This window comes from Mirounga leonina, unplaced genomic scaffold (genome assembly GCF_011800145.1).
Source record: "Mirounga leonina isolate KUSES-001 unplaced genomic scaffold, KU_Mleo_1.0 Mir_82, whole genome shotgun sequence".
NCBI lineage: Eukaryota > Metazoa > Chordata > Mammalia > Carnivora > Phocidae > Mirounga > Mirounga leonina.
The window spans coordinates 5,048,057-5,062,024 of record NW_023270825.1 but is presented as its reverse complement, the minus strand read 5'-3'; the positions used below and the strand labels follow the sequence as shown (position 1 = coordinate 5,062,024).

Sequence of the window (13,968 nt, the reverse complement as noted above, 5' to 3'; positions counted from 1 at the left end):
TATCTGATCTGGCCTGTACCTGACAGTGGATTTAGTCCCACTTTGTAGATGAAAGAAAAGACTCACGGAGGTAAAGCAACTTGCCCGACCTGAATGCACATCTAGCTGACTTCAAAATCTGGGCTCATTCTGCCGCATCAAGCTGGAAGTATTGGTTGAAAATGTCTGTGAAGCAGTCTTTGTCCCCAGTGAGGTCTCCAGTGACATCTAAAGTCTTTTAGATGGTTCCTAAATGACCCGCTTTCTAGTAGAAAGCCGCTTAAGGGCATTTATATGGAGAATCATTACTTACACGGTGAAGTATTTTGATTTCCAGTGGAAATGTTATTTCAAGTGGGGTCCTTTTCAAAAGGACTCATGGTATGTGTGCCAAGAACGACAATTTTTATAGGCGAATAAATTTCAGGGAAATAACACGTTTGACTGTGGAATGGTGTCCTCCTTGATCGAGCCTTAGTAATCATTTTCAGAAGCAAGTATGTCTCCTCAAACAGCATTTGATGCCTGTTGGCTCTGCTCTAGTCCTGGTCACCCAGCGGTCCCTGTCACACAGAGCACTCATGTGTCAGACCTGCAGTGTGCAGGACCTGGGCCCCTGAGCTCTCTTTCGGCACGTGGGGCAAATTAGGTAACAGATACGGAAGTGCTGAGTGCAGATCCCACCACAGAGGAGGAGCACGGTGAATATGGGTTGAATCGGAGTCTAAGCAAGTTCCCCACCAGCCTCCCCTCCTTATACACACCCAGCCTACCATGGGGCAAGGTGAGTGTTAGCAGATGAAAAGACAGACAATCACTAGGAGGCTGGCCCTGTGCCCAGTCCACAGTGAACATTATTGGAGTGTTGGTAATGTGCCACTTGGACTCGGGTGGTTGTAGATGCTGCATGGGTGTGAGCTCATGGCTCAGAGCAGGAGCCTTTCCTTGGGTCAGCTGTTTGGTTTTCTCCAGCCGTTCGTCTGGCGAAGGCTCTCGGCTGCCTCGCATCCTCCGTGAGTCCCCAGGTACTGCTTATAGCTTCTAAGAGTCCCTGAGATAGTCTGAGCCAACCGCTCAGGGAAACATACAGCCAAACTCTTTCAGTGAATCTTCCTGCCAAAACAGAGCAGTAAAAGCCATACCCAACTGCAACACTGTTCATTTTGGTGGGAGGGCCACTGCCTGGTGCGGCTTCGGCAAGAAGTGAGGGTTCGCCCAGCAGAGGGGCATCCTTTCTCTCCGCGGGGCTTACGTCTCTCGTGGGCTTCAGGGGAGGGTGGGGGACATCTGCATCAGCTTCCCCCCTGGAGCCACACTCACATGTCCCCACTTAGCTCACACTAAGGAACAGGTCATCAGAGACCAATCACACAACACTGGATGGGCAGTCTCCTCCCACAGCAAGCGAACTTGCAGCCCAGGCAACAGCGTCGGGTTCCAAGGGTCCATTCTCAGTGTGTCGATGGCGAGTTTTGGAAAGGACAGGTGTTCAGCGTGCCACTCCCATGAATGGACTTTGACTGGAGACCACAGTGTCTTTAATCTTGGATCACTGTCCTCACTGCACTGTCTGGGGTTTGCCCCTCTGTTACGAGTTGGGAAGATTCACTGTCGCTTCATGGGTTTGTACTTACAAGACTTGCACACAGGAGTGGGACGCCCTCTTCCCTGGCACTCTGGTGCTCTTTAGGAAGGGTGCTGGTGCACAGATAGGAATAACGGGTTCACAAGTAAATAGAGTATATTTTTCTATAAAAATGTAGCTTTCTAAAATAATGAAACACAGCACTAGTATCCTTTCTAAATATAATAGACCCAAAACGTGTTGCCTAGTTCAGAGCAAAATTTAAGAACTATGAGCAGTCTGGGTGCCTCTCTCTGTGACCTTCGCTTGTCAACCCTTACACTGCCGTTTCTAGTGTTTTATTTATTTATTTTAAAGATTTTATTTATTTATTTGAGACAGAGAGAATGAGAGAGACAGAGAGCACATGAGAGGGGGGAGGGTCAGAGGGAGAGGCAGACTCCCCGCCGAGCAGGGAGCCCGATGCGGAACTCGATCCCGGGACTCCGGGATCATGACCTGAGCCGAAGGCAGTCGCTCAACCGACTGAGCCACCCAGGCGCCCCTATTTGTTTCATTTTTTAATAAACATTTATTAGAGAGAGAGAGCACGAGCTGGGAGGGGGGAGCAGAGGAAGAGGAAGAAGCAGGCTCCCCGCTGAGCAGGGAGCCCGATGTGGGGCTCGATCCCAGGACCCTGAGATCATGACCTGAGCCAGAGGCAGACACTTAACCGACTGAGCCACCCAGGCGCCCTCATTTCTAGTGTTTTAATAGAGACATTTGATTTTTCCTCTAATGTTACAAGCTCAGCCTCAAAAGTCCACAGGCCTTCTTGCATTTGGAATTCAAACTGCCCTACAGATCTCTCATTCTGAGAAGAACGTAGTTCGTAATTGCTCTTTTCAGTCTCCAGGAAAGTTTCTGGTTTCTTATTCCTGTGTTCATGGCTTTATGTCTCCCTACTTCTGTGATCAAAGTCATGATGGAAAAATGGGCTTTCGTGTCTTCTGATTCCCTGTCATTATGTTCCCATAACCAGTAGGCTTGCTCTGCAGTCTTGCGTTTCAGCTTTAACCCCGCGTGTCCTCACCCTGCCTGTGAATCTAACGATATGTGAGAAAGTCAGAGGTAAGATTCCTGCTTCAACTCAGACGATCACAGGAGTGTCGCTCCCACTCCGACAGGGAGCACAAACCGGCGATCTGAAAAGCATGGCTATTTTAAACCCACCCTGCAGCTGAGGTCACAGAGTAATAATGCTGAGCTAAAATCCACAAAGTGACAAGCCTGTCTTGGGAGAGACAGGCCCACGGCTGTGTTCATCTCGGGCAGAGCAGCAGGAGGTGAGGAGCCTTCCTGGATGCACATCGGAAGAAAGCAGCCGAAAGCTCACAAAATAGTTAAGCTGAGTGTGGACTGGCATGGTCGTTTGGAAGTCTTGGGAGCCCCCGGCACAGGGGGATCTCCACACACACACACACACACACACACACACACACACACACACTCCTGCCTTTCTGCGGACTTGCAGTGAGCCGGTGACAGATCAGGAGCAGGTCAGGAGTGCAGAAGGACATCCTCTGTGAGGCACGGGCATGGCAGGAGCCGGCACCCCTGCAGGAGGGACGGGAGAGCGCACAGCCCTGGAGGTGCAGTGCATGGTGAAGTCGAGGACCCCACGGGGAGAGCCGAGGGAACCCTGCCGCACACCCCGGCCTCACCAGGAGCCCGGCAGGGAGCAGAGCAGAGGTGCCCGCCCTCTGTAGGCGCCTACCTGCGGCAGGGGGGACACAGCATGAAAGGACTTGGCTCAGCAGTGCCATGGGGAGATATACTGCTGGCTGGGGCGTGGGGAGGGTCGGGAGCAGGGCTGGCGGAGGATGCAGAGCGGAGCGGCCCAGAGGCCTCTCTGGGAAGCAGTTCAAAGTACAGACAACGCAGGGGCCGTGGGACCTGTGTCCAGGAGGAGGGGACGCTTGGGCAGACGCTGACACAGGAGCTCTGGGCACGAACGAGGGCCACCAGGGACAGGGCAGCTAACTCAGTGACCAGGGGACAGTAACGGGAGACACGGACAGAAAAAGAGAGTTGTCAGTAGGGCCTTAGAAGCCGGTATAAGACTTGGACTGTCACATTAAAGGTTGTGCCGTGCTTTCAGAATAGTTTTCAGTGACCAGAGGTTAGAGTCGTGCAACAGGTCCAACTATTTAAAACACATTTGAGCGGGGCGCCTGGGTGGCTCAGTTGATTGAGCGACTGCCTTCGGCTCAGGTCATGATCCTGGAGTCCCTGGATCGAGTTCCACATCGGGCTCCCTGCTCGGCGGGGAGCCTGCTTCTCCCTCTGACCCTCCCCCCTCTCATGTGCTCTCTGTCTCTCTCATTCTCTCTGTCTCAAATAAATAAAATCTTAAAAAAAAAAAACCACATTTGAGCGGAGTGCAAAGCGCTTCTAAAGCATCAGTCCAGAGCCCCCCCCATCCCCCGTGGCACTGCATAAAATTATCTGGGAATGAAGGACATTGATAATATTTATTGTATTGTGGGTTTACAGCTAATTTCTTTTTAAGATTTTATTTATTTGAGAGAGAGAGACGGTGGAGAGAGGGGCAGAAGGAGAGGGAGAATCTCAGGCAGACTCTGTGCTGAGCGTGGAGCCTGACTCGGGGCTCGATCCCACAACCCCAAAATCATGACCTGAGCTGAAATCAAGTGTCGGTCACCCGACCGACTGAGCTTCACAGGCGACCCCAGGTTACGGCTAATTCTTACTAGTGGTGTTTCTCAACGCTTTTCAAGAGAAATGGAGGGGAAAAGTCATATTAGGACTGTATCTGCTCAGGCACTTTTTTAAAAATATGCACGCACACACAAACCTGTGTGCTTCCGTAAACTCTCTCAGGGGTGGCTTTCATTTACGTAGTCTGTCTTGTTCCGAGTCTGAAAGCGGGGGGTCATCCAGGAAGCAGGGTGGTACAGGGGAAGACGGTGCGGCCACTGGAGCCTCACAGACTTGGGATCAAGCACTGACCCTGCATTTGAACAGGACACACCAGTTGGCCTGCCCGAGAGCCCCTTCCCTGGTCTGGCAGGCAGGTGGTATCCTGTCCCTGCAGGTGCCTGTGGTGGGAGGTAGCAGGCACTCCTGCCCCGGGGGCTTCCTCGGGCGAGCTCATCCCCTGGAAGCCTACCCCTAGGGATGACCTTGAATGCTTTGGGGTTTGGTTTCCCCAGGCACAGTCAGGGGGTGGTCTCAGCCTGGCCAAAATCCGCAGTGGGGTCCCCACGGCACTGATGAGATCAATGCACCCCCGATATTCCTTATTTTTGTCCTCTTTTTCTTCTTACAGTAGCCCTGCTAGGAGCTGGGCTCTCAGGGTCCTTACGCAGAAAACCCTGTGTCAGGAATTTGCTGGTTTTAAATAAATTCTTTAAATAATCTATCGGAAGAGCATGGGGAAGAAGCAAACCTTTACACATTTAGATGAGGCCATTCCCATCTTGGTGAAGCACGTTTTTCTTCCTAGACCCTCACTTGCTCTGGTAAAAAGCTTGGTTGGGGTGATAAAGCTGGATTACAATCTCTTGCACCTGCTTTTAGACATTCTCGTTTACACGTGTTCCTTTTTGCCGTTGCCTGGTTTTGTTTTTCTCATTAACGAGCATCACCGGTGCAGCATCAGGGTGGACCGGCCTCCACATGGACGAGGCTAACCCCTGCCCCCCCAAGCCTCCCTTTAAATCTGTCTCTCTTTCATCTCCACAGCAAACCCAAGGAGCCCGTCTTCAGCGCAGGTAAGTCTGATTTCATCTTTGTGCAGGTGCCCCTCACCCCCCTCAGGACTCGGGGGACAAATAAGTAGCTTGTCACCTATGGTGTCCGCATGGGTGGGGCTGACAGGTTGAGCGCCAGGAGTCTGTGCCCGGGCTCCGAGGCTCGGACTGCAGAGACCGGCCATACAGTGGTCACAGAGACTGGACCCTTTATTTACGCCCTTAACCCCGATTTAAGATGCGCCCACAAGGAGGAAGAGTAAAATGCCACCACATAAGCAGAAGCAGAACTTCTAGGTGAAGATACTGTGTTGCCTTTGTTATTCTTCCCTGACCTGTGGGGCTTCCGGCTCAACATCTGCATCTCTCCGAAAGGGAAGCTTTCTGATGCGTTAAGTTATAACTTGGTCTAAAAGTAGCTTTTTTTCTCTTTCTGCCTTTGATTTCCTAAACTGCAAACTAATGTTCATATGTACCTTTCCATATACCTTTTCTTTAACACATTTTATAGTAAGGGAGATGCTATTTTTAGGATATTAACCTGATTTAAAAGCACATTTAAAATGCAAAATCATTGACCAGTATGGCATCAGTTAAGTAAAATCATTTAATTTTAACTTTTCCAGTTTTTTCCCTTCGATTCAGAATCGAAACCTCTATAAAAGCCAGCGTTCTGTATTCATCAGCACATGCTTTAGTATTCATGTCATTTTCAGGAAGCGTGAGATCACACACTGAAAATGTAGTTGCCCCAAAAGCCTGCACAGCCAGGCGCCGGGCGCACTGGTCCGAACGGCTGCACAGAGGGCAGGTTCTCCTGCGGGGGGCGGGGCGGCCGCTCCGACTGAGAGCTAGCTGTCCCCCCAGTGAGAGCTGCTCTCCCCAGCGAGCGGGCAGGCCGGTCCCTCTTGCAGTTCTTGCCATCTCTTTATCTAGCGCTTCTGTCCCTGTCTCCGAAATCACAAGGGAAACGCCGGGTGACACACTGCAAAGGTAGGCGGCATTTCTGAAACCTCATAGCTCTCTGAGCAAAGCTGCTACCCAGGCTGCAGAAACTTTTTTCATACAGGCACGCAGGTAATCTCCTCGTATGAAAATGTTTTGGGCACACGAGCCACTCCGACTTACTTTAAGTTAAAAGCATTCCTGCGCATTTACTTGGATGGGTTTTAATAAGTAGCTCATACAATCGATCTGGCTTGATTATTGGCTGATTGCAGGACCTTTGAAAAATCTGTGTAAACCTTAAGAGCGCTATAGGGCAGCCCTGAATGCCCCACTGCTTGACCTGGTATCTTGCACCGCTGCTGGCCCCTCCGGTCTGCGCCTTTGGGTTGGCAGCTGTGAGCTATTGTCCTAACATGCCTGGAAAATACTGTTGCTTTCCCTTGCTGCATTTTGATTTTTTTTTTTTAAGATTTGTGTATTTATTTGCAAGAGAGTGAGGGGAGGGGCAGAGGGAGAGAATCTCCAGCAGGCTCCACGCTGAGCTCAGAGCCCAACACAGGGCTCGATCCCACGACCCTGAGATCACGACCTGAGCCGAAACCAAGAGTCGGACGCTTCGCCGACTGTGCCACCCTGGTGCCCCACGTTTTGATTTTAAGTGTAGAATGTCTGATTTATCAGTGCAAAACAGTGCCAAGGCAAGATCCAGGGCTTTTTTGCCTCAGTTAGTGATTTAGAATTGTGCTAAGCAAACCTCCCTCGTAAGGACTTAGCCAGCACCAACTGTAACAGACTCCGCATTCACGCACGCTGATCATTACGGCCACGGCGGAGAAGCTATTACAGCCTCTTTATGCCCATCCACGTCCTGTGCCTCCTCCCGTACAAAGAATGGATGCCACCGCGCGTCCTCCAGCTCCATGCTCGCACGTGCCTGCTTTCTTTTCCCTTCTGTCGTCTGCCGGGGGCTCCTGGGTCCTGCAGGTGTGGCGGCCACGCAGTCCGATGAGCTCAGATTTGGGTGAGGGATTAAGGAAGGGAAGAGGTTTCAGGTGAGGACGAGCGCAAGGGCAGAGGCCCAGAGCAGGGTGCTCGAGACACATCTGGCCAGACAGGCGGCTGCAGGCCGGGTGCTCGCGGCCGGGGAGGTTACGTAGCGGAGAGCAGGCAGGGCGCTAGACGTTTGGATCCAGCAGGTAAGACAGTGGGCAAGGGATTTTGTGTGGAGGAAGGACTGGTGAAATCCACTTTGGGCCTTGATGGGTTTGGCAGCAGAATGTAAAATGCCCCAGGGGAGCAGAAAGAGAGCCTGGGTGCCAGATCTGTGATGGGCCGGTCCCAGTGGATCTGGGGAGGACAGAGCCTGGGGGCAGCATTCTCATGGGAGGGTCCACGGAACTCAGCGCCTGGCACACCATCCGTCTGCAGGATGAGCATGTGGGGGTTCTTATTCAAAAGTCAGACTTCCTATGCAGAGTGGAGTGTGCATTACACGCATGCATGTGAGACTGGAAATGCACGCACAGGGTAACCTAAAACCGGGACGGCCTCTTAATTTGTAGGCTATATTGCATGTGGCATTGTTTGGAGATCCTTAGGAACAAGACTTACATAACTAACCTGTAAATGTGGTGCTTCTGGCGGCGTGATTACTCCGTGCCTTCTCCTCACCTGTTTCCCCTGTGGATGATTTTTCTGTTGAGTTCTGTGCTGGTTCCAGCTGCCCAGTTTAACGGCCGCGAAGGCCTGGGCCTTTGATACGCAGTGAGTTCTAACAGAATTCACCAGGAGCTCACAAGACATTTTCTCTGGTCTTATTATCTCCTAAAAGCCAGCAGAAAACCCCAACTTATTTCTTTTTAAAACGGCACTTGTCCCATATCACTGGGTTTTCCTCTTGCCCCATAATTTCGTGAAACACCAGAAGCTATTTTATTATAAAAATGTTTGTTCTAGAAGGTTCTATTTCACAATGCCTCTCTCTAATGGGTCTTTTGTTCTTTTATTTTCTCTCTAGCTTTTCCTTGAGCATTTTCCTTCTTGCGTGCACCCTAGCATGTACTTTTGCCGATTTTGTGTTCTTTACACTTGAAAAATGTGTCCAACATAAAAGATACATAGTTATATTTTTACATTGCAATATAACAAACCAATTAAAATACTGAAAGAAATCTTATGAATTTTGATACTGAAATTGTATATACATTGAAATCAATAAAAAAATTTTAGTGGATTTCTTGTGTTAATTGTAATTTTTTGAGGTGGCATTTTCCCCCCTCCTGATGATAAAGAAAACGTAAGCACCAAGTCTCTTGTGGAAAAATAATGGAATCTAGTTTTTCCCTGCCTTTTACAGTTTCTCATATCTTTCATGTACTTAAGTAAGCAGCATGTCAAACATAAACAGGGTGAGAACTTTTGTTTTAAACTGTTTAACATTATGTTTTAGTTCTTTTCCCCCAACACATTAGAAATCACATGAAGGGTAAAGTTTGTGCTTTTATGTTGAAGGGCTAAAGAAAAGATAACATTTGTTTTCAGCTACATTGGGCACTGAGGTGTCTTACTGATCTCTTTGTTCTTTTTGTAGAAGAAGGATACGTAAAAATGTTTCTTCGTGGACGCCCTGTTACCATGTACATGCCCAAAGATCAAGTGGACTCTTATAATTTGGAAGCAAAAGTAGAACTACCAACCAAGAGACTGAAGCTGGAGTGGGTGTATCCTTTATTCACTGACTGGACCTGTCACGAGGTTTAAGTGGATTCATGCCCTGAGCTTAAAGTTTAACTGTAGAAATTCATAAAACTTAAGTTCTCTTAAGCATTTATTTATTTATTTACAGAGGGGTGGGAGAGGGGCAGAGGGAGAGAGAGAATCCCAAGCAGACTCCGTGCTGAGCACGGAACCCGACATGGGGCTCAATCTCGTGACCCTGAGATCATGACCGGAGCTGAAATCAAAGAGTCGGAGGCTTAACCGACTGAACCACCCAGGAGCCCCAAGTTCTCCTAAGCTTTTTAAGAAAACCAAAATATTCTATTCTCACTTAAAAAAATTAATTTAACAAAAGGGGCTGTATGTTAGCACTCAGTCCAGTGTTCTCGCAGAGGAGGGCTCCTGATGGTGGGGGACACTGACTTATCAATCCTGAAAGAAAGATTATAGTTCCTGCTCAAATACGTATACCTTACTTTCCTGAAAAGAAAGTATTCATATGCTGGACAGGGTTTGTTTGTTTTTGTTTTTGTTTTTTTAAAGAGTCGTGGGAAAATGCATCACTTTCTGGCCTGAGTTTTAATCTTTTGACAGAATAAATGTAGTTAAAAACTAATAGAAAAGCAAGCTTACTGAAAATAATCACAAATGGGTAGAGTTTAGGATTCTAATGAAATTGAAAGAATGGATTGTTTTTAACAGTAACTATCATAGGCTCAGACAGCTCTGTGGGACAGATGGAAAAGCCAGGAGTTCTACGTGCTTACCTGAAAACCGTGGAAAGGCAAGAAGACACCGAACTTACACACTTAGGAAAATGAGACCATCAGAAATTGAACTAAACTCTACAGGCAGGAGGTTCTCACACCCAGACAAAGAGTGATAGACACCCTGGAAGGAAGGACAGGCACTCCCCCTCAAACCAAGTGGGGGCTTGGCCAGCCTTGGGAGAGTAATTGAAGGAGTAACATCAGGAATACCCCAGTACTAAATGAAGGGAGTCCAGTGAAGGTGTAAAGAGAATCGACATGAATGCTACTTTAAGAGAAAGAAAAGTACCCGCCCCCCCCCCCCCCAATCTAAGCCACAGAAATCCGAGTCAGCCCTAGGACTAACGTTCTTGAGATAAAGGTGCTGGAGCCTTCATACTATGAGATTTGGAAAAGTGAACAAGCTCCAAGGAGGAAAAAAACCCGAAACACAAAGAAATAAAGCCTATGAAAAAGGGTGAATGAAGTGTTGGGGCTTTTTAAATTTTCCTTTTTTCCCCTTATTTTACTTTATTTTATTCTGTTTATTTTACTTTAGAGCAAGCCTTCCAGTCTATGCGATTTTAAGACAAAGAACAAAAAGCCTTTCTTCACCCTCAAATTTTTATTGAATACCAGTTTGATGCCAAGCCCCGAATATAAATTCTAAGAAGTTGGTTTAAATCAATGCCGTTGTCATTTCGGTCGGAAAAATTGCTGTTTGAAATGATGATATCATATTCTTTGGGTATATGTTTTTTATATTTTCAGACTCAGATGTCCTAAGCATTTACGTGCATCTGTTTTGGCACATGCAATCGAAGTGATTCAGTTCTTTAAGTCAATAATGGTTTACATTTTAGGTTCAGTCATAGCTGGAAAACATTATTCAAAACATTTTTTCAGCCTACTCTATTCATATTTTCAAGACGTAAAGTGGTAGAATTTACTTTAGATAAATGGGACTTTTGTTAGATTAGTTTTTCACATCTAAGTTCAAGTGATGTTTTGCTCCCAAAATAGTTTGCGGGGTTTGAAAGTATACATACCAAAATCTTAATGGAGGTCATTATCTCCAAGGAGGTGGGGATGTTTGTGGCAAGGAGGATCGCAGTGTTTTTTTTTACCCTTTCCATATGTATGTGGGAGTGTAGTTTGCACCTTTTACAAGTACTTTTATAATGTAAATTAAACAAATTTAAATAGAAGATTTAGCTCCTAGAGGACAGTAAAAAATAAAATTGACTCAAAAACTAAAGTCGATACAAGTCAGCATCTTAAAATTTATTTTTAAATACTATAAAATATAAGGCATGTCAGAGTTCAGAGGGTTTTTGGAATAGTCCTTTTGACCCCACACTGCTTGGTAGTTGCGACAATGTAGTCCCCTCACATTTTCAGATCTCTTTTGCATTCCAGACGAGCTACAAATGCCATAGCCTGTCATAGGGATTTGATTCATTTCCCAGCTATGATTCGAGAACGAGAGCGAGTCCTCTGGTGAAGCCGCAGAGTACTGGTGATGTCCGTCCCCAAGCTGGACGATGGCAGGATGGGCTAGGCAGTTGGCAGCCAGCTGGCCCCATTCTAGAGTCGGGCCCTCACCTGTGACAGACCAACACTCGAGCGGGAAGGAGAATAAATACACTCTAGACCTCGTGGTACTGAAGTAGATCTGAGCAGGTGGTATGATAACTACAGGAAAGGGAAAACGAATTTTGGAGCAAATTATTCCAGCATTCTTGTGAAGGGTCAAAATACAGCTCCCAGCTGATTTTTTTTTAATTAATTTTATTTATTTATTTGACAGAGAAAGACACAGCAAGAGAGGGAACACAAACGGGGAGTGGGAGAGGGAGAAGCAGACTCCCTGCCGAGCAGGGAGCCCGATGTGGGACTCGATCCCGGGACTCCAGGATCATGACCTGAGCCGAAGGCAGTCGCTTAACCAACTGAGCCACCCAGGCGCCCTCCCAGCTGATTTTAATTCTAGAGTCAAGCTGGCTAGGGTAGCAGGCCTTCCAAAAAACCAGCTTGGCAAAATTTATTTATATTTTTATTTATTTTTTTTTTTTTAAGATTTTATTTATTTATTTGACAGAGAAAGACACAGCGAGAGAGGGAACACAAGCAGGGGGAATGTGAGAGGGAGAAGTAGACTCCCCGCTGAGCAGGGAGCCCGACGTGGGGCTCGATCCCAGGACCCTGGGATCATGACCTGAGCCGAAGGCAGACGCTTAATGACTGAGCCACCCAGGCGCCCCAAAATTGATTTATTTTTAAAGATCTTATTTTTAAGTAATCTCTACACCCAACGTGGGGTTTGAACTCACAACTCCAAAGTTGAGAGCTGCACGCTCCACCGACTGAGCCAGCCAGGCTGCCCTTGGCAACATTTAAAGGCAGACTAGTTGTGAAGAAGACAGGCATCCACGGAAAATCCAAACAGTTCAACAAAGAAGTTTGGCCCTGGCTATTGCTCCCAAGGTCTATGATTGATTGGCTCAATTCAGAAGAGTTCGCTTTCTGGTAACTTCACAAATGTCCGCTCCAGTTACCTTTAGTAAATAAAATAATAAGTTACATTTTTGATCCAGCTGAAAAAGTCAGCTTTCAAAAATATAACACATCATTTCTAAAAACAAAGCACCATCTGTTAAAAATACGTATTAACCTCAACTCAATGGCCATTTCCAACCCGATTGCCTGCCGGTTGAGTCACATGTATTTGGCACTTGAGTATTTATGATCTCATGTCATTGAACCAAGAGAAGGTGATGGGAAGAGTCTTACGGAATTGTGTTGTCTGTCCCTGTTGAATAAAGCTGATGTGTTGTCAGCTCTTAGAGGAAATCAAGTTTCTCTTGACACATGAAAAGCTATGGGTACCGGGGCCGCGACTGTCGGAACAACCTGTACTTGCTTCCGACGGGGGAGACGGTGTACTTCATCGCCTCGGTGGTGGTGCTGTACAACGTGGAGGAGCAGTTCCAGAGACATTACACCGGCCACAATGACGACGTGAAGTGGTGAGTCCTCACCCTCATGCAGGTAACATCACAGGGAAGGGGCCGGGACTGAGATAGAACTAAAGAGGAGAGAAGAGGTCGGAGAGAACAGGATCTTCTGGAAAGCTCCTCTTTATGTTCTGCATTGTCATAGCTAGTGATTGGCTAGTTACCTGGCTCCCTAAGATGCTAGAACCTAGTTTAGGTTCTGTCCATCTAACACATAATCTTAACCAACCGTATCACCCAAACCAACACTTCCCATAGATCCCCGTTGGAGGCCTTCTTAGCACAGATGCTAACAGTTTCTGATTTGCCTCTTTTTTAATTCATTCATAATTCATGTATAGCTTTTGATAGGGATTTTATGTATCTTGGAAGGATGGGTGGCTGAATAGGTGACTCTCCCTATTTCTATTTGTCCTAGATCCCTGGTCAATTATAAAAATCCTGTTGGAAAAAGATGATATTTTTGCTGCTTAACATACTTAATAAAGATTGTTATAGGAGACTTGGTATTTTCCAAGCAAAGGATGCTTTCTCCTTGAGTTTGGGAATTCTCAAGAAAGGATGGAATGAAATAGGCACTAATTGTCCAAGGTTGTTGGGGTGCTCGGGGAGTTTGTCGTGAGTCCGTGAGAAGTCAGGCACCCTATCGTTCTTGTATTTAAATTTTTGACTAGATTATATTTGGCCAAGAAAAGAGTAAAGCTTGTCTTTAAAGAGTGGTTGTTTTATAAATACCCTTTTTTTTAGCCTAGCAGTTCACCCTGACAGGATCACAATAGCAACGGGACAAGTCGCAGGCACTTCTAAGGATGGAAAAGTGAGTTACATTATCTTTTCATATTTTTTTAATGAACTGTTGATTCGATATCATCTTCTGGAAACATTTCACGGATGAATAAGCCTGCCTAGACATAGTTAAAGTATCTGAATGCTTCTTAATCCCTCAGTCGAATATTTTGTTGCAAAAAAAATTTTTTTAAATTTTGTTTTTCATTTCTTAGAGCATGAACAGGGGAAGGGGCAGGGACAGAGGGAGAAGCAGACTTTCTGCTGAGCAGGGAGCCTGACACAGGACTTGATTCCCGGATCCTGGGATCATGACCTGAGCCAAAGGCAGACGCTTAACTGACTGAGCCACCCAGGTGCCCCACAAAAAAATTTTTTTAAAAATAAATTTTACTGCAGATTTTCTTACAGTGATCTTAAAAATGTCTCGA

General features: G+C 46.9%; 1 protein-coding gene across 3 annotated transcripts in view; it reads left to right on the top strand.

The window, feature by feature from the left end:
• The window catches only part of EML1 (EMAP like 1), a 180,781-nt gene that overhangs the window by 137,012 nt on the left and 29,801 nt on the right, over positions 1-13,968 (top strand). For 2 of the 3 annotated variants that reach the window (XM_034993199.1, XM_034993198.1), the window contains exons 5-9: positions 5,312-5,340; positions 6,256-6,312; positions 8,858-8,987; positions 12,614-12,763; positions 13,499-13,568. In XM_034993199.1, the coding sequence (XP_034849090.1) occupies positions 5,312-5,340; positions 6,256-6,312; positions 8,858-8,987; positions 12,614-12,763; positions 13,499-13,568 (436 nt within the window). The remainder of the gene's footprint in view (positions 1-5,311; positions 5,341-6,255; positions 6,313-8,857; positions 8,988-12,613; positions 12,764-13,498; positions 13,569-13,968) is intronic. The other variant, XM_034993200.1, reaches the window with a different exon arrangement.